We start from the raw sequence: 20244 nt of genomic DNA on the forward strand, positions 1-20244 counted from the left end.
ACCTGACAGGAAAGGATCCCAGAGATGACAGCAACCCCCAACAATCTCCTCAACATCTTCCTGTCTGAGGATAAGCCTCTCCAGTGGGGCTAGACATGTCCAAAGGGCAGCTAGATGTCTCCAAAGGGCAGATAGACATGTCCAAAGGGCAGCTAGAAATGTTCAAAAGGCAGCTAGACATCTCCAAACAGCAGCTAGACGTGTCCAAAGGACACCTAGATCTGTCCAAAGGGCAGCTAGACATCTCCAAAAGGTAGCTAGAAGTCTCCAAAGGGCAGCTAGATGTCTCCAAAGGGCAGCTGGATGTCTCCAAAGGGCAAAATGATGATGCTAATCTCTGTATCTGTCTACTGTTCTCTCAGGTGAATTAGCTGACATCTCTAAATACTTCTGAGCCCTTTCCTAACAAGGTGTTTTATGGCTAAGTGGCCTACACCTCACCCAACTAGGACTGCCAGTGTTTTCTCCTGGAATGATGGGAGACAGGGGCAGGGGTGGCTGCCTGGACCCCAGGGATGTTGATAGGTGGGAGTTGAATAATGTCAAAACTGTATTTTAATGTTTGACTGCCCACTAGATTGTAAGCTCCTGTTGTACTCTCCCAAGAGCTTAGTACAGAGCTCTGCACACAGTAGGCGCTGTGGAAGCGTAATGGCCAAGGTATTGCATTTGCCCCCTTTTCTCTGAACCGTTTCAGCTGTAGGCCTGCCTCTGGTTACCAAGATAATCCAGTTCACAACACAGCTTCACTTTGTTCTCCAGAGTAGCTGAAAACAAGATGAAACTACTCCTTTAGTGGGGTAAAGTGGGTTTAATCACCTTGGGAACAAGGTAGAAAACCCCGCCCTAAGGGATGTTGTTGCCCATCCTAATGTATTTATCCTGTAATATATTTTGATTAAATTAGATGCTGCACTATATAAAAGAAAGCTCTGGTTTACTCAGAACCCAGCTTGCCTTGACTAGCAGGGGAATCTCTGCCTCTCAATTGCCTCTCCTGACCATTCATTCAATAGTATTTATTGAGCGCTTACTGTGTGCAGAGCACTGTACTAAACGCTTAATACTAGTGCTGGAAGAAGCACTAGTAGTGATAAACTTCTCTCTGACATACCCTTTTTAAACACAGCACAGAGTTCATGAAGTTTTTCTTCCGCAGAGCTCGATAACTACTACTGATTGATTCAATCAATCACATTTATTGAGCACTTACTATGTGCAGAGCATAGTACTAAGGGAGAGTAGATTGAATCAGAGTTGCTAGACACATTCTCTGTCCACAACAAGTTTACAGTCTAGAGAGGGAGAAAGACATTAATGTAAAACAAATAAATTACGGAGAAATACATAAGTGCTGTAGGGCTGAAGGAGGGGTGGATAAAGGTTGGAAATCCAAGTGGAACAGTGGCATATAATAATAATATTATAGATCTTCTAGACTGTGAGCCCGCTGTTGGGTAGGGACCGTCTCTATTTGTTGCCAACTTGTGCTTCTCAAGCGCTTAGTACAGTGCTCTGCACACAGTAAGCGCTCAATAAATGCGATTGAATGAATGAATGAATAATAATAATGATGGCACTTACTATGTGTGAAGCACTGTTCTAATCAATCAATCGTATTTATTGAGCGCTTACTATGTGCAGAGCACCGTACTAAGCGCTTGGGAAGTACAAATTGGCAACACATAGAGACAGTCCCTAAGCACTGGGGGGATACAATGAGATCAGGTTGTCCCACATGGGCTCACAGTCTTAATCCCCATTTTACAGATGGGGTAACTGAGGCACAGAGAAGTTAAGTGACTAGCCCAAAGTCACACAGCTGACAAGGGTGGAGTTGGGATTAGAACCCACAACCTCCCAAGCCCAGACTCTTTCCACTGAGCCACACTGCTTCTCTACAAGAGAGTGGGAGAAGAGGAAGTGAGGGCTTAGGCGAGGAAGACCTCTTGATGTGCAAAAGGTCATGACGGTGAAAAGAATGATTGTCTGTCAGATATGAAGAGGGAGGGTGTTCGAGGCCAGAGACGGGAGGTGGCTGAGGGGCCGGCAGCGGTATAGACTATGAGAATATTTACAGCTCTCACAAATGTGAATTCAAGTCACCCAATAAGCGCTCAATAAATACAATTGAAGGAATTCAATTCACATCTTGACAGTAAAGGCTGTTCTACAATTCCCGACATCGGATAACTCGGCTTTCCAAATCTGTCCCAGTGACGGCCCCATCCGAGTCCGGCCTGCATTCTGGTTCTGGGTTGGCGGGGCCCGCCAGCCGCCCATCTTTCTTGGCAGAGGCAGTTTGTCCCTTCCCACGTGCTCCGGGTGCCCTCCCTCATGCCCTGCACAAGCAGAGGGGGCCCGGCTCAGTGGCAGCAAGCAGGGACAATGGCACCACAAACGGGCCGCTTTCTTAGCTGGGCTGGCTCATTGCAGCGTGGCATTGCATTGCTTCTCATTGCAGAGAAGTAGCGTGGCTCAGTGGAAAGAGTATGGGCTTTGGAGTCGGGTTCAAATCCCGGCTCTGCCAACTGTCGGCTGTGTGACTTTGGGCAGTCACTTAACTTCTCTGTGCCTCAATCACCTCATCTGTAAAATGGGAATTAAGACTGTGAGCCCCCCATGGGACAACCTGATCACCTTGTAACCTCCCCAGCGCTTAGAACAGTGCTTTGCACATAGTAAGCGCTTAATAAATGCCGTTATTATTATTATTATTATTGCCCTGTCAGATGCCCTGCCAGGGGAACATGGAGAGGAACCCATTCTGCGCCAAAAAGCTCGCATTCCCAGCTGCTTAGGTCCGAGATCTGTTGAGGTCGTTATAGGTGGCAAAGCAGAATTGGGTTTTGGTGCTTAAAAGTTCGTTTTAAGTCAGCCAGGCTCATTTTGACTTTGTAAAGTCCCTTCGAGTTTCCAGTGAAGGTAATCCCCCCGTTGATGGGGTAACTGTGCCAGACACCTGTCTATATGTTTTGTTGTCTTGCCTCCCCCTTCTAGACTGTGAGCCCGTTGTTGGGTAGGGACCGTCTCTGTTGCCGACTTGTAGTTCCCAAGCGCTTAGTACAGTGCTCTGCACACAGTAAACGCTCAATAAATACGATTGATGAGGAGGAGGAGGAAGAGGAGGAGGCAGGGGGCTGGACCAGATGGGCTCCCCAGGCCCTGTGGGCTCCAGATTCTGAGGTCATTTCCAGATTGCACCAGGAGGTGGCGGTATAAGCCTCTCCAACGAGGACCTGGTAAGCGGGAGGATCCCGGGGGCATTCATTCAGTCCTATTTACGGCCTGCGGATATCATAATAATAATAATAATAATAATAATAGTATTTGTTAAGCGCTTACTGTGTGCAAAGCACTGTTCTAAGCGCCGAGGGGGATACAAGGTGATCAGGTTGTCCCACGGCGGGCTCACAGTCCTAATCCCCATTTTACAGATGAGGGAACTGAGCCTCAGAGAAGTTAAGTGATTTGCCCAAGGTCACACAGCAGACATGTGGCAATCAATCTGCGCATCAGGCAGAAACTCCTCACCCTGGGCTTCAAGGCTGTGCATCACCTCGCCCCCTCCTACCTCACCTCCCTTCTCTCCTTCTCCAGCCCAGCCCGCACCCTCCGCTCCTCTGCCGCTAATCTCCTCACCATACCTCGTTCTCTCCTGTCCCGCCATCGACCCCCGGCCCACGTCATCCCCCGGGCCTGGAATGCCCTCCCTCTGCCCATCCGCCAAGCTAGCTCTCTTCCTCCCTTCAAGGCCCTACTGAGAGCTCACCTCCTCCAGGAGGCCTTCCCAGACTGAGCCCCTTCCTTCCTCTCCCCCTCGTCCCCCTCCCATTTTACCTCCTTCCCTTCCCCACTGCACCTCTATATATGTATATATGTTTGTACATATTTGTTACTCTATTTATTTTACTTGTACATATCTATTCTATTTATTTTATTAGTATGTTTGGTTTTGTTCTCTGTCTCCTCCTTTTAGACTGTGAGCCCACTGTTGGGTAAGGACTGTATATGCTGCCAACTTGTACTTCCCAAGCGCTTAGTACAGTGCTCTGCACACAGTAAGCGCTCAGTAAATACAATTGATGATGATGTGGCGGAGCTGGAATTCGAACCCATGACCTCTGACTCCAAAGCCCATGCTCTTTCCACTGAGCCATGCAGGATTGCCCTGTGATGTGACCGGCGGTTTGCCCGCTGTGAGAAGCCCTGAGAAGGGCAGAGCCCAGCATTCGCCAGAGAATGAGAGGGCAGTGTGAGGGGCTACAGCTGCTTCATCTCCCCCAGCAGAGGCTCTTAGCAGGCTCCCGAGCCCCATTTTACAGTTGACACAACTATGGTACAGGGCAGTTAAGTGACTTACCCACAGATCCTATAGTGGAAGAGTGGCCCTTCCACTGTGCTCTTTCCACTGGGCCAAACTGCCTCCCTAACAGACTCTAAGGTTGGCCCTTCTGTTGAAGTTTTCCAGCTTCCGTAGTCTTGCCCATGGCCCCAGTGTGTGTTCATCTGTCACTTTATAGCATTCCTATATTTCTGTACTATAATATAGTATTTCTTCTCTGTGCCCTCAGTTTCACTTGGCATCAGCTCCCCAGGCAGCAGCTACTAGACCCAGGGTGGGTAGGGACCCGAACAGGTCATTTAGTCATTTAGAGAAGCAGCATGGATTAGTGGAAAGAGTACTGGCTTGGGAGTCAGAGGTTGTGGGTTCTAATCCCGACTCCGCCACTTATCAACCGTGTGACTTGGGACAAGTCACGTAACTCCTCAGTTACTTCATCTGTAAAATGGGGATTAAGACTGTGAGCCTCACGTGGGACAACCTGATTACCTTATATCTACCCCAAGCTTAGAACAGAGCTTGGCACATAGTAAGTGCTTAAAAAAATCCCGTCATTATTATTATTTAGTCCATCCCCCTGTTTCTTAATAGAACTGCATTCAGTTCAATCAATCAATCGTATGTATTGAACCCTTACCGTGTGCAGAGCCCGTGAGGAAGCTGATCAGGTAGCTCAAGAGGGAGAGGTCTCACTCTCTCTCTGAGTTGGGTCCCCCTGATCACAGAAATGTCCATCCCACATCTGTCCTGCAAGTCATACATTAACCCTCTTGTGGTCCCCCAGGGTTGAGATGATTGTAGGGAGACCAAACAGCCCTGTAAGGTTGGCACAGGGCCCGTCGGCAGGGGCCAGAGGAGCGACTCAGGCTGGCAGAGCCCGGAATGGGAACCAGGTGGCTTATGGAGCAGCAGAGCCAAGCCCCCAGCCAGGTGGATACACAGAAGCCGCATCATCTGGAGGAATAAATCTCAGTGACCAGATGGCCAGCCTGCTTCTTCTCTAGATACTCTGCCAAGGAGGGTGGGCAGGGGGCTGGGGTGGAGGGCCCGCTCACATGGGGGGTGGGGAGAAAGTGTTCAGGAATTGGAATTAACCTGGGGCCACCCAAGGTCCACTTCCTTCTCTTCCTAACTCCCTGCCTCTGGGAGAATGGGGCCTTTGAGGGCCCACTTCCTGGAGCCCTGGGCCAGAGTGTAAATCCCAGCTGGCCCGTTGGCATCACAGGAGAAGCAGCGTGGCTTAGTGGAAAGAGCACAGGTTTGGGAGTCAGAGGTCATGGGTTCTAATCCCAGCTCACGACTTCGGGCAAGTCACTTAACTTCTCTGTGCCCAATTACCTCAACTGTAAAATGGGGATTAAGACTGTGAGCCCCACATGGGACAACCTGATTACCTTGTAATCAGCACTTAGAACAGTGCTTGGCACATAGTAAGTGCTTAACAAGTACCAATAATAATAACAGTTTCCCATCCTCACAGGCCCTTCAGCTCACTGCCCTGGGCACCATGCCCGTTCACCCACCCACAAGGTTTCTTCTTCCCTCTTTCCCTCTGACCTATCCTGTCCACACCCACCACTGACTCTGCCTTTTCCCGGAGAACCATGGCTCCTCTGAGCAGCTGAGATTCTGGGCAGAGCATGATGGGGAAGATGGGGGCAGGGCACCTAGTCATGCCCTTTCTGGAGTTGCTAGACACTGGGAGCTCAGGAGTGAGGCTGGGACACTGACTGCTTTGCCCCAGGGCACAGAGAACTGGAGAGAAAAGATGTACCCCTTTGCCACAAAGAGACCACCCCTCCCCCAAGTCCTCACTCAGCACCCCAACCCAGGCTCAGGAGCATATCACAATGCTGGTTCCCCAGGAAGCAGGAAAGGAAGATGGAGACCAGAGAGTAGGGCCTGGGCTGAGTGCCGGCGCTTGGAGAGCCGATGGTCCTTCTGCTCCCACTACATGGCAGAAAGGACTTGCTAGTCTCCTTGTAAGGGTCTGCCAGGGAGCCCCTGTTGCAGGCAGGTGCAGGGGGAGAACTGGAGACAGATGGGCCTGCACGTAGGAAGGAAGGGAAACTAAGCCTTAGCGCTGATGCGGGCTTCAGAAAAGGTTTGGCTGGTGAGAACCTCTGTGGGGCCCAGGGCATGATTCTAGCCAGGGACAGGTGAGTGGGGCAGGAGGAAAGGGTCCCAGCTGAGTCAGACTTGCAGGTGGGAAGTCAGGGGGATGAGGGCCAGCTGCTTCCTAAATGTCCACACAGCCTGGGACCCAGAGACACCTGTCCCAGGGGTGAGGGTCTCTGCCGGGCGGGGACTCCAAGGATGCCTGTTTCATCAGGGACTGCATCCTGTCTTCCAAGCAGCAGCCGAACTTGCATCATGCCTTCTGAGCCACGGGGGTTTGGGGGTTCAATGTTCCTCCCCACCATCCCCACAACTGGCTGGATGTGAGCAATAACCCTACAATGTTAGCAGAGATGAGGACGACAGTGCCGGGTCTTGGGGCACCTCCACTCTCTCTGCTGCTGGGCCTCAGACCCCTCTTACCCACGCAAAGGCTCCCCACTGCCAGATGGGGTCCAGGGAAGCCATACCCTGGGCCGGGGAAAGGCTGAAGGCACATGGAAACTGGAGATTTTTCAGGCACTGAGCCCCAAGTTTGGGGGCTACCCCTGCCAGCCCCCAAGCCCGCATCCTTTGTTTGTTGAAGTGCCCAGCCTGAGGCTTGGCTCTATTGGTCCTGGAGAAGGGCCTTCCTAGTGGGGCCTGATTTCCCTGTGACACTGAGTTCACCAAGGGCAGGGATCCTCGTCCTGGAAGCTGGCAGCAATTGTTTGTGATTGGGGGGGCACAGAAGGCAAGGCCTTGACCATGCCCGATCAGCTCAGTGCAGGCCTGAAGTCACTTTATTCCAGCCAGGAGCCGCTGTACCCTCCCGGCTCTCCCTCTTCCCAGACAGAGTTCCTTAGCCTTCCCCTACTAAGCCCTCATTTCCCCTCCCTGCCTTCCCCTCTGTATGCCCTATATGCACTGTAATCTGTTCCCTTTAGGCTTTTGCTCCTCACCCCTGGCCCTGTCTCCCCAGCCCCACAGCATGTAGGTAAATATCCTTAAATTGCAGATAAAGGAAATGCCAGGATACAGCTTAATGTCTGTCTCCCTTTCTAAACTGAAGTTCCTTGTAGGCCAGGAGCAAGCCTTAGTACAGTGCTCTGCACACAGTAGGCACTCAATAAATACGATTGAATGAATTAATTAAATCTACCACCGCTGTTATATTGTACTCGCCCAAGTGCTTAGTACAGGGCTCTGCACACAGTAAGTGCTGAATAAATTCCACTGCTTGCCTGAGGGACAGGACCAGTTACAGCCAGAGCTGGAGCAGGAGATGGGTGAGAGCAGCGGCTGCCCCCAGGGTCAGGGTGCTGCCCGTCAGGCTGGCCGCCCCGTCTGCATTGCACAGGTCTGTGTTGCAGCAGGACACGGGCCGAGTGATCCCGATGCCATCCACGTCGGAGGGGACACATTTGCTGGCGCAGCCCTTGGTGACGGTGATGTTGCCAAAGAAGGGGTAACCTGAGGGGGAGGAAGAGTCATGAGGGGAATGAATGAGTGACAGAGAGAAGCAAGAACTGGAGACCCTGGAGCAGGGCTGATGGGACATTTGGAAACTTGGATATGAAAGGATCAACCTGAAAACAATTTGGACAGGAGCCCCACTGCCCAGCTCCTTCCGCCCATTTCTCTCCTCTCTCCATCCCTCCCCTCCCTCAACTCGCTGTCGCCCTTACCTGAGTCCACAGAGTAAGTGGTAGTCTTGCACATGGTGTCCTCCGGGGAGCAGTTGATGACGTGTGTGCACTGGGAGAGGTCAGTCTCCTGGGGACAGGTGTAGCACCACAGGGCCGCACCTGCAGAGGGAGGGCACCCCAAAGGACCCATCCAACTCAGCCTCCTTTCCCTCAGCATCATCTTGCAGGTCATCAGAGCGAGGGCCCAGCTGATGCAGACAGGCCAAGAGAAAGCTCAGGGCTTCCACTTTTCCCCTTATCCCCACCTGAGGTCTGGCTGAAATCCCTCTTGCTGTACCTGCCAGGTGGCCCAGGGCATCTGTGCAGGATGTGATTGTGGCTTTCTGGATGCCTGGGATTCCTGCCCTTTGACCTTCCCCATGCGGTGGGCTGGCCGGGACCCAGAGAGATGCCTCGCCCGGAGGCAGACCATGACCCCACTGTGACCCAAGGGGTCCATGCCCTGGGGGGACGGAGCTGGGCTGTCCACTGCCCTGCCGTGCCATGTATGTTCCTGCCTCCTGCAGGGCGTCGACCAGCTGGTTCAGCTGAGCTTTACCTGGGGCAACAGGCAAGGGAGGGAGAGCACACCTTGGGGTGGCAAGCTGGCACTTTGCCTGCTGCAGGTGGGAGCGGCTTCATGCCCCATTAGCAGTCCAATCCCAGCTCGGTCAACCTTGCGGGGCAGCAGAGATGATGTCAGAAAGGGGAGCTGACTGCTAACCTGCGATGACAGGCTGGGGTGTGGAGGGCAAGGACGGCGAACACGCTCCCTCCCTCCAGACTGCCTGGAGGTCAGGAGGGGACACAGTCCCTGTCCTTGAAGGGCCTCCCTCTGACCAGGAGGATGGCTCACACCCCTACATACGTGTACACGAACACATAGGCAAAACACCCAACCATACCCAAATATTGACACGGTTTGCACAGAAGCACCCCCACCTGCAAAGGCATGCACTCTTACACACATGTACACACGTAGGTTTGTGCGCACACAGATCTGGGCCCTTCAGAGGGTCAGAAAGTGGAGAGTGTATAGTCGGGACCACTCAGTCTCTGGAAGTGGAAACTAAAGAGGAACCAACCCAACACCACTGCAATGTACTTCCCAAGCGCTTAGTACAGTGCTCTGCACACAGTAAGCGCTCAATAAATACAATTGATGAGCAATGCTGCCATCAAGCAGTGCCAACTATCAAGCGGTGGGGTGGGGAGGGAAGGGCAAGAGGGGTTCTGGCTTTGGGGTGGCATGGACCCCAACTTTTTGGAGTTGGTCTGGGTGAAGGGCAAAGCTGTAGCATTTCCTTCATCCCAAAAGTATTTGGGCCCCATTTGTTCCAGTTCTGACCAAGACCCAGCTCATCCTGTGTGATGCCAACCAGGGCTGAAAGGAGGGGGGTGGCCAGAGGAGGGAAAAAACACAAAACCCAACCCATCCCTGATACTCCCCTGCTGACCATACGCTGGCCCAGCCCTCCCCTGACCAGGTCATTGGGCCTTACTGTACCCAGCCAGAGAGTATGGAGCCTGGAAGCTGGATATTGCCACTGCATTACTACTGGGGAATCCTCACTTGATGCAAGAAACCCTCATTTGTCCAATGAACCCTTCAGGCAAGTGGCTCTCAAGGATCTGGCTTGGGTTTCCCCTCTTTTCCTCATTCCTGCTCCCCTTCCAAAGTCTAACCTTAATACCTCTTGCTGGGAGAAGAGCAGTGGAGTCAAGCAATTCAGCCTGGGCTGAGGGCGTTCACACCCAGGATGGCAACGACCCCTCCTGCTAGCATAGAGGCTGGGGAGCAGGTTCTGCCACCACATTATCATTGGGGAGCACGGAGCTTGGGGAGTGGGATGCTGCCATGTTACTATTGTCATCGTTATGGGGTGTCAGCCTCCGCTTTCTCTCCACTGCCGGTACTACTTCCTCCACACCCCTCAAGGGGCTTCTTGGTTTTGCTGGTAGCCAGAATGTCTCAGTGCCTAGCCCACGGCTGGAAGACTCAGAGGGTCTCCCTCTGACAATGTGTTTTGCATTGTCTGTTCTCTGATCTGGGTTCTAATCCCAGCTCTGCCATTGGTCTGCTCTGTGACCCTGGGCAAGTCATTTCACATCTCAGTGTCCTCATCTGTAAAATGGGTATGAAATCCTACTCCTGCCTACGTAGACTGTGAACCCCATGTGGGACAGGGACTGTGTCCACCCTGGTAATTCTGTAACTACCCTAGTGCTTAGAAGAGACTGTAAGGCCCCTATTGGGTAGAGACCGTCTCTATGTTACAAACTTGTACTTCCCAAACGCTTAGTACTGTGCTCTGCACATAGTAAGCGCTCAACAAATACAACTGAATGAATGAAAGAGAGCTTGGCACAGAATAAGTGCTTAACAAATATCAATAATATCTGAGTCCCTCCCTCTTCTGGAGTGAGATGGGCCCAGAACGGACCCTCCTTTCAGCCCAATGGGGCCAGAAATGATTAGCACCCAGCTCTCCCTCCCCCAACATCTATGGCCAGAGTCATGAGGTTCCCCCCTTTCCTGAATCTCCACTAGAGGCTAAGGGTGTTGGGAGAAGCTATAGGAGTGAATTTTAGAAGGAAAGTCTTCCCCACCTCCCCAGCACTATGGCCCTGGCTACCAGTCCCACCCAATTGTCTGTCCACATGGGTTAGTGATCATTCAGGGCTAGAACACTTCAAACCACCAGAGACCCTTTTTTCTGGAAGCTCCAAGGGCAGGAGACAACAGACCCCTCAGCTTGGGTCCAGACCCGGCTGATTGAGCAGGTAATAAGACAGGGAATGAGGAGGTAGAGGGGTCCTGACACAGAGAAGGTTGTAGAAAAGCAAGACAGGTAACTTGGAAAAGGAAAAAGAAACCCCCTCCTCACCAGGGCATGGCACAGCTGGGGAAAGGCTGAGTTTGGCACCATCTTCCCTTGGTCTCATCCACACACCCCAGTTTTCCTCACTTCCATCTTCAACTCAGCATGAAGACCCCACCGCAGCCAGCAGGGAGGGGTCCTGGCCATCCAGGGTGCAAACTCCCCCAACCCAGGCTGCATTACCTGACTCCGCCGCTCCTCTCCCAGCAAAAGACATTAAGGTTAGACTTTGGGAGGGGAGCAGGAATGAGGAAAACAGAGGAAACCCAAGCCAGTCCCTTGAGAGCCACTTGACTGAAGGGTTCATTCAGCAAATGAGCGTTTCCTGTTTCAGGTGAGGTTTCCTCACGATCCAGTTCCCAGCTCCCATCTCCCATCCACCGGCTTCAGGACTGTGGATATTCAAGAGTTAAGTCTTGACCAACCGCAAGGAAATTAGGAAGAAAAGACCTCAGGGACCCCGAGGCCTCCAACCCCCTCCCCACTTAGTCCTGCAAGCATGGGGCTAGAAGATGTTTTCCTGTCCAGCCCCCTACCTCCAGGTAGGGAGGCGTCAACCTCATCCACACTGAGTCAGTGGTCTCTCAGAGTGTGGACCCCTAAAGGGAGGGGCCAGGATCACCTGGGAATGTCTGCCCTGTTGATTCTGTTCCCCTGAGGTGTAGCAAGGGGACAGGGGGATCCACCAGTAGGATAGGGTCGGTTCTCTCTGCCCCCCACCCTACCATCTCTAGGTCTACTCTAGGCACCCCGAGTCGGGCCTCACCCAGCTCTGTGCACAGAGCCACTGTCAGCACCACCAGCACTGATGCCCGCAGAACCATCTTCATCTGGCTCGAGCTCTAGGGAGCGGCAGCAGCAGTTGAGGCGGGATTCCCTCAGCCACGGGCAGCTATGTAACCACTCTGCTCCGCTCCGCTGGGGAAGCTGGCTGCAGCTGGGCTTCAGGTCACCTGCTAATCCGGAGACCAAATTATAGAGGGCTGCAAGTAATTGCTTTGACACAGAAACTGATTATGTGGGATCCACCCTTGTTCCCTCCCCTTCTGTTTTCTTCTCGGGTGCTCTCCCGGTCTCTCTCATCAGCCCCTTTCAGCCTGTTTCCAGAAGGAACAGCAGGTCCCGGGCCAGATCGACGCCCTCCTTTCCCCCACCCACCTCTCCCCGCTCCAGCTGATACCAACGCCCCTGGCTGACTCCTTGCTCGCAGACAGGATTGGCTGCCACCTGCTTGGCCCCGGAGCCTCCATCCCCACGGGTGGAGCAAGGCCTCAGGGACTTCATTTTACCTCCCTCTCCCCAGCCATGCTGGGACTGGACTCCTCTGGGGACATGGAGAGGTCATCCCATCCATTCCCCTCCCTCCAAGTTGGAGGCTGGGGAAGGGTTAGGGGGAAGGGGGACACCACAGAGGAGGGAAGTGTTGTGTGAGGTGTCTCTCATATGCATACCTTATTCACCCCTCCCTCAACCCCACAGCACTATGTACATATCCATAATTTTTTTAATAGTAATGTCTGTCTCCCACTCTAGACTGTAAGCTCTTTGCAGGCAGTGAACATTTCTATCAGCTCTGTTATATTGCACTCTCCCAAATACTTAGTACAGTGCTCTGTACACATAGTACCACTGACTGGGTGTTTAATAAATATCCACAGGGAGAAGGAGCACAGTCTCACCACATTTCTCACGCCAGCATTCACAACCTCAAGATTTTCCTCCTCCCTAAGCCAAATCATTCCTGCTGCTAGTTAAGGGCCACTGTCCACCTCTCAGGAGATTCAGGGATGGCGATGGAAGACGAATGGTCACCCACCTGACCTGATGGGGCCACAGAGGGAGGTGGGCATCCTGGGCCATGAAGACTGGGCAGTCAGGACTGAGAGCCTTTATTCCACGTGCTCTCTAGACCCCAGACAAGTTTATTTCAGGCCCAGCCTAATCTCTTCACAGTCCTGAGCCAACTTGCCCAACCTGGCCCCTGGGCTGGGTATCTTGCCCCTCACCCAAGGGAAAGCACTGCTTAGAGACTCATCAGGTCTCTCTGGCCAGCCCTGAATAAAGAAGCAGTGTGGCCTAGTGAATATAACACAGTCCCAGGAGTCAGAAAGACCTGGGTTCTAATCCTGGCTCTGCCACTTGTCGGCTGTGTGGCCTTGGGCAAGTCACATCGCTGTGCCTCAGTTACCTTATCTGTAAAATGGGGATTAAGATTGTGAGCCTCATGTGGGACATGGACTGTGTCCAACCTGATTATCTTGCATCTACCCTGTATACTTAGAACAATGCCTGGCACATAATAATCCTTAACAAATCCCATTAAAAAAAAACAAACCCAAAACTGACTGCAACTGGGGCCCTAGGTGGGTTGGGTACAGGCCCTGGGGGTGGGGCAGACTGTTGGGAGTGAAAGGATTAACACACATAGGATGGTAAAAATGCTTCTCTCAGTTTGTGGACCAAGTCCTTGTAGAGAGGGGCTTACAGATCAGAGACGAGAGGCGTACCCCCAAAACCTGACCCGTTGACCAATGGAGGAGACACAGCCAGCCAAATCCTGAATGGGCCACGACTGTGGCAGAGTAACCTGGACATGGGGAGAAGGGATGAAGCCAGGCTGTGGACCAGAACTGGCTGTCTGCTGGTAGACCCCATTTGGCAATAAAGTCCTGCTTGTTTGAACTATGGACTCCTCTTCCTGTTGAGAGGTGCCAGCTCCCAGTTCCTTGCTTATCAATCCCCCACTCCTCCCATCCTTCTAGCATTGTCTCGACATTCAATATAATGGGATCAATCAATCAATCAATCGTATTTATTGAGCGCTTACTGTGTGCAGAGCACTGTACTAAGCACTTGGGAAGTACAAGTTGGCAACATATAGAGACAGTCCCTACCCAACAGTGGGCTCACAGTCTAGAAGGGGGAGACAGAGAACAAAACCAAACATATTAACAAAATAAAATAGAATCGATACGTACAAGTAAAGTAAATAAATAAATAAATAGAGTAATAAATATGTACAAGCATATATACATATATACAGGTGCTGTGGGGAAGGGAAGGAGGTAAGACGGGGAGGATGGAGAGGGGGGCGAGGGGGAGAGGAAGGAGGGGGGTGACATCACCTGTGCCCTCACCTGTGCCCCTGACCTGCTCCAGAGCTGCCAAATCCCACCTCCAGATCCCCATGTGCCAAGTCTCCACTTCTGAGTCATAGGACTCCCTGGCGGGAGCCACGGGAGCACTAAGTTGTACGGGCATTTCAGATGTCAATTGAGACCTTAAAGGTATCCATGTCAGTATGGACCTGGGGCAAACCAGGCTGAAAACCTAATTGCTCTGTAGAAGACCAGACTACGAGCCATCACCGTTGCCATCTCCTTAATTGCTGCTGCCTACTTCTCCAGAGCCTCTCCAATCTTCTCCTAAGGAGAAGAAGAGTCATGCCCTGATGCCTCCACTCTCATCACTCTGGTGGAGCGAAGACCAGATTCATGAAGAGGATGCAGATTGGAGCACATATCTCCCTCCCGGCCCTGTTGATCGCTGAGTTTTAGGACATGTGGGCATTTAAAACTGAAACCAAGTGGGCAACAGATTTCCAGGACTATCCTGCCCCAGTGGAGTTATCTGGTTGCCTTTCTCTGGCAGCCCCTCTCTGCCCTGTTCTACTGTAGCCCCACACGGGGACTCCAGCGCCAGGGGCTGTAAGCTCCTCTGTCTCCCCTCTATTAACGAGAAGAATGTAGAGCTAATCAATCAATCATTCAATCAGTCAATGACATTTTTGAGCTCCAGTTTTAACTTAGTATCAGCATGATACTAAGTACTTGGGAGAGTACATTTCCTGCCCTTAAGGGTTCACAGTCTAATGGAGAGGCAGACAAATGTAGTTTTCACATAGTGGAAGGTGGAGAAAGACTGCATACAAGGCAGGAAGAGATAAGATCTCAGCAGGGTTAAACAGCTGAGCAAGGAATTGAACACATTTTGAGGGGGACCAGCAACTGCAGTGAAACTGTGCAGTTCTCCGCAGCAGGGAGCTGAACCAGTGACCTTCCCGGTTGCTGTGATGTGTCTTCAGTCCCTGCGAAGTTGCTGAGTGACAGCAGCCTGAATTTGAGAATATCCTTTGCCCTCCAGGAAATGAACAGCTCATACTAAGAAAGCTCTGAGTTCTTCAGAAAAAAGGTGTACAGGAACATTAAGTGTTTAGTTAGTAGCAGTGAGGGGAAAAGAGAGGAAAAGAAAAGAACAGATCCATTTCAAATGGATTTATTTTGTTTTCTTGTCTCTCTGGGGCTGGGGTCAGAGTGGAAAGTAGGAGAAGGATTGATTGCTGGCTGCTTTTTTGGACTAAGTGGATCGCCTCTCCTTGCTTCCTCCAGAAAAAGCCCCGGCTTGGGAGTCAGAGGTCGTGGGTTCTAATCCCAGGTCTGCCTCTAGTCTGTGTGACTTTGGGAAAGTCACTTCACTTCTTCTCTGTGTCTGTTACCTCATCTGTAAAATGGGGCTTAAGACTGTGAGCCTCACGTGGGACAACCTGATTACCTTGTATATACCCTAGCTCTTAGAACAGAGCTTGGCACATAGTAAGTACTTGACAAATACCATTATTATTACTACTACTATTATTACTGTCTCCACTACTCACTAGTAGATGTGTAGTGAGAAATGGTTCCTAAAGAAGAAAATGAGATGGAATACACACACACACACACACACACACACACACACACACACACGCACACACTCTTTTTTGCTTCCGGACTGAAGCATGCCTCTGTAAATTATGCATAGATACCTGCAGGGCTTGTCTTCCACAGTCTGCGATCTCCACAGATTGGACTGTGTCCAACCTGATTAATTGTATCTACCTGGTGCTTAGAAAAGTTCTTGGCACATAACAAGTGCTTAACAAGTACCATTATTTATTATTATTATTATTGTTATTATCATCATCATTATTATTATTCCCTGAGTTGGTGACACTGAAGGGGTTGTGTGGCTCAGCATTTCCCAGACTCACAGGGCTCTTCAATACCCCAGACAGACTGACCTGGAAAGATAGGCAGATCTGGGCAGAAAGACCAGGACATATGGGCACAAATGGGTATATAGACCCAGGCAGGCAGATGGACAGACCTGGGTAGATAGATCTGGGGAAACAGACACAGACTTGGGGAGAGAGAAAGATCTGGGCAGAGAGACATGAGCAGACAGAAAGACAGACTGGACTAGACAGACCTGCTTAACAAGATTTTCTAAGGAGATTCCTTCTGGGAGAATACCCTGAGCAAATTAGCTGGGGCTGGGATTACTGGGCAGGGAGAACAGAGATGCTAGCAGTGTAGAAAGTCACGTAGAATATCATATATCATCAAGCTAAGTGAAGGACACTCCACCACCAGGTGGTTCGATCATTCGGGAGGGGGTTGGGACAGTACCCTGTGGTCCACCGCCAGCCCCAGATGGGTAGTGTGGGTTTCTGGTGTCGGAACACACCGAGGCAGGGTGTTTTTAGAGTAGGCCTTGGCATTGACTCAGGCTGTGTCCTCGGGCACATCCAAGACGCCATTCTTCACCCTCAGTTTCTCCAACTGTGAAATGGGCAGTGCCCCACCCAGGCCCCGGGGTGAATGAGTCAGCTGGCTAGTCATCCCAGGGGCAAAGTCGGGGCTATGGGGCCCAGGCTAGCAGTGCCCGCTCTACCATAACAATTCTGTAGGATCCCATCGAGTGTGGTAGAGTAGGAAGTGGGAATGGAGCTTCTCCTGGCCCTCGCCACTGCCACCATCATGCTCCTACCCTGCTACCTCCTGCCCCTGCTGCTGCCATCTTGGCCCCCTCTGCCCCTCTGCCCACTGCCTCCCACTCCTCCTGGTCCCATCCCCACCTCCTCTGAGCACTTCCAAGGTTCCTAAGTCTATGCCCCATTCTCTATCTCCGTCATGCTACCCATTGTAGGGGGCTCAGCCCTGAACCAGGCTCCTGAGTCCCTGTCATAGAGCAGCCACAGTCCCTGCCCTCAGAAAGCTCCCAAAGTGTGAGGGGACTCGGGGTAGACTGGCATACGGATAGATAGACCCAGTGGGGGCAGGCAGCAGGAGGGACCCAGGGGCAAGCTGCCAGGAGCTTGGATGAGGGAAGAGGCTGAGAGACAGAGGGAGCTGAAATGGGAACCTGTTTTCTCAGTCTGTGGGCCCAGTCAGGGTAACAGAAATCCCCGGCCTGGTAGGGTTAGTGTCTGTGCTTTTGCTGGTAGCCACCAGCTTCCAGGGGTGGCAGAGACGTCAGAGACCAGGGGACCATGGCCAAGGGGGCTGAAGTGGAATCTATTAGTCCTTGGAGTCTGGAACCCTGACCTGCCGGATGATCTCCAGCCTCAGTGTCCCTGTTTGTATAATAATGATGATGATTAAGGCATCTGTTAAGCACTCACTGGATGTCAGTTTCTCAATGTAAGGGATGGGGAGAGGTTTAGCTCAGGAGAAACCCTGCGACTTTGCTCCCTTGTGTGAGGAAGAGAAAATCCTTCTGGGGATGATGTGGCCTTTTTGCCTCCGGGCCACAAGGCAGGTTTTTGCAGGATGTAAATCCGCTCTCCCACCAGTTGCTCCTGGAACTGGAAGAAGCCGTCAACCCTCCTGTCCCTGAGGTGGGTCTGTGTGGTACAGGTAGATCGGCTCCCCAGCTCTCTGCTCTCCATCTTCTGGTGCAGCCAGCCTCAGCCGTGGGGGTCGATAACCCTCGGGCAAACCTGGACTGGAGACCATCATTAGGAGTTGGTGGCCGTCATCTCAGGAGTGAGGCTTTGAACCTAGTTCAACATCCGGACCTTTCTCCCCTCTTTGGTCTCTTCACCACCACCACGACCCATGCCCTCGATTCCTGCCCAGTTGACCTTCTGGCTGCCTCTGGGCCTGAGCCTTCCCTTCCAGCCCCCGGCTGGTCAGGTCATCTCCTGTTGCTCCCTTAGCAGGCTCAGCCAGTGCCATGGTGAAGTGACAGGAAAGGGGAAGGATTCTCTACCACTCTTAATCCCTGAAAGAACATGTGCTTGGCAGACAATCTCATCTCCGCATGTGCATGTTCTGAACCCCAACTTAGAGATGAGTCCGCAGCAAGCAGAGGCTTCATGGCAGGAGACCCCCTTCCCCCCCGCCGGCTCCAACCCCCGCCTTTGGTGAGAGCTGGACCTACAATGATAATTTTGATATTTGTTAAGTGCTTACTCTGCCAAGTACTGTATTCAGCACTAGGGTAGATATAAGATAATTAGGCTGGACACAGTCCTTGTCCCATATGGGGTTCAAAGTCTAAGTACCAGGGAAACAGGTATTGAACCCCTATTTTACAGATGAGGAAATTGTTGACAAGAGAAATGAAATGACTTGCCCAAGTTGGCATAGCAGATGAGTGGCAGAGATGGGTTCCAAAAGGTTGTGGCTGGGCCTCTATTCCACACAGCAAGGTCAGGCAAAAACTCCTCACCCTCGGCTTCAAGGCTCTCCATCACCTCGCCCCCTCCTACCTCACCTCCCTTCTTTCCTTCTACAGCCCAGCCCACACCCTCCACTCCTCTGCTGCTAATCTCCTCACCTTGCCTCGTTCTCGTCTGTCCTGCCGTCGACCCCCGGCCCACGTCATCCCCCTGGCCTGGAATGCCCTCCCTTCGCACATGCGCCAAGCTAGCTCTCTTCCTCCCTTCAAGGCCCTACTGAGAGCTCACCTCCTCCAGGAGGCCTTCCCAGACTGAGCCCCTTCCTTCCTCTCCCCCTACTCCTCTTCCCCGTCCCCCCTGCCTTACCTCCTTCCCCTCCCCACAGCACCTGTATGTGTGTATATATGTTTGCACGCATTTGTTACTCTATTTATTTTATTTGTACATGTTTATTCTATTTATTTTATTTTGTTAATATGTTTTGTTTTGTTCTCTATCTCCCCCTTCTAGACTGTGAGCCCACTGTTGGGTAGGGAACATCTCTATATGTTGCCAACTTGTACTGCCCAAGTGTTTAGTACAGTGCTCTGCACACAGTAAGCGCTCAATAAATACGATTGAATGAATGAATGAAAAGGTCTCTCCCAAATCCCCAGGGCCTCATAGGAGGTCCACCCCAGCACTATAGCTCGAGGACTTACTCGGGAAAGGCACATCCCTGATGATCTTTGGTCCCTTGACTGAGGTCCCATCTTAGAATGTTAGAACGAGGGAGATAAGCAAATGTTGGCTAATTAGATGGTAGATTAGTGTTAGCCAATAGGGTAGGAATGTTAACAAGTCAAGTGTATATGTGTCAATTAAAAGCATGCCAAAGGACCTTTCCCTGAGCCTACATTAATTCCGTTTTGGGACAGCCTCCAGGCAACCCTGGGTGAGGGCACTGGAATAGGAGAGCAGGGGCAGTATCTGGGGGAGATCAAATCTAGCTGGAACCATAGGTGTACTGGGGCGAAGGGGGCAGCTGGGGTTAGGATGGTGGTGGTACCAAACCCTCTGACCTGGACTCCTGGGATCGCTCACCCTGGCAGGGCTCTGACTCCCTCCTTGAGATGCACAGACCCAAAATGATTATTCTCTCTGGTTCTTTGAAACCCACCCCATCCTTGTCTTCCCCACCCCTGTCTCACCCTCTAAGCTTACCAGAAGTGGCAGTGGTACTTGTGTCCCCCAAGAGGAATGCCTTGTCCCTGACTGTGGATGGACAGGCTGCCTCCTTCCCCAGACAGAGACCTTGCAGAAGGAGCTGGAGCTGCCACGGGCCAAAGGCAATGGCCATCTCTTTTGGGTAGACCAAGCTGGATGGGGGGTGGAAAGAAATGGCAGGGAGTAAGACTGAAATGCGTCCATGTTCCTGTGGTTCCAATAGGAGGAGGAAGATGGCTCCAGCCAGCTCCAGCAGCAGCTTGGACAAGAGCACAGAGCTATATTCAGGATTGTCTTCTCTCTGTTTCTGGCTTTTTCTCTATCTCTATCCTCCTTTGCCTGTCTCTGTCCTCTTCTGTCTGTCTTGGTCCTCTTCTCTCTGTCTGTCATTCTCTGCCTGTCTCTCTATCTTCCTTGACTGCCTTTGTGATCCTGCACCCCTAAAGTTCTGCCTTCTGGTTTCTCTGCAATCGCCAAAAGAATCACAATCTCAGTCCAAGAATCCACCTCCCTCTCCCCCAATCGATCACTTGCACAATCACTTGCGTACACACAAACACCCACACACACTCAAAGACCACC

General features: G+C 51.8%; 1 protein-coding gene across 1 annotated transcript; it reads right to left on the reverse strand.

The window, feature by feature from the left end:
• Positions 1 to 7669: 7669 nt before the first annotated feature.
• LOC119940434 (ly6/PLAUR domain-containing protein 2-like) lies at positions 7670 to 11844 on the reverse strand. The gene is made up of 3 exons (XM_038760693.1): positions 11779 to 11844; positions 8131 to 8250; positions 7670 to 7915 (listed from the first exon to the last, which is right to left on the reverse strand). The coding sequence occupies exons 1-3, from the start codon at positions 11840 to 11842 to the stop codon at positions 7704 to 7706; spliced, it is 396 nt and encodes a 131-aa protein (XP_038616621.1). The 5' UTR covers positions 11843 to 11844; the 3' UTR covers positions 7670 to 7703.
• Between the last annotated feature and the right edge of the window lie 8400 nt (positions 11845 to 20244).

Source organism: Tachyglossus aculeatus, chromosome 18 (genome assembly GCF_015852505.1).
Source record: "Tachyglossus aculeatus isolate mTacAcu1 chromosome 18, mTacAcu1.pri, whole genome shotgun sequence".
Taxonomy (NCBI): Eukaryota; Metazoa; Chordata; class Mammalia; order Monotremata; family Tachyglossidae; genus Tachyglossus; species Tachyglossus aculeatus.

Excerpts from the sequence above, each read along its gene's own strand:
- LOC119940434 (XM_038760693.1), bottom strand. The coding sequence starts at position 11,842 with ATGAAGATGGTTCTGCGGGCATCAGTGCTGGTGGTGCTGACAGTGGCT. Across the intron at positions 8,251-11,778 it reads GGCTCTGTGCACAGAGCTGG|GTGCGGCCCTGTGGTGCTAC; the intron begins GTGAGGCCCGAC and ends CTCCCTCTGCAG. Across the intron at positions 7,916-8,130 it reads CACTTACTCTGTGGACTCAG|GTTACCCCTTCTTTGGCAAC; the intron begins GTAAGGGCGACA and ends CCTCCCCCTCAG.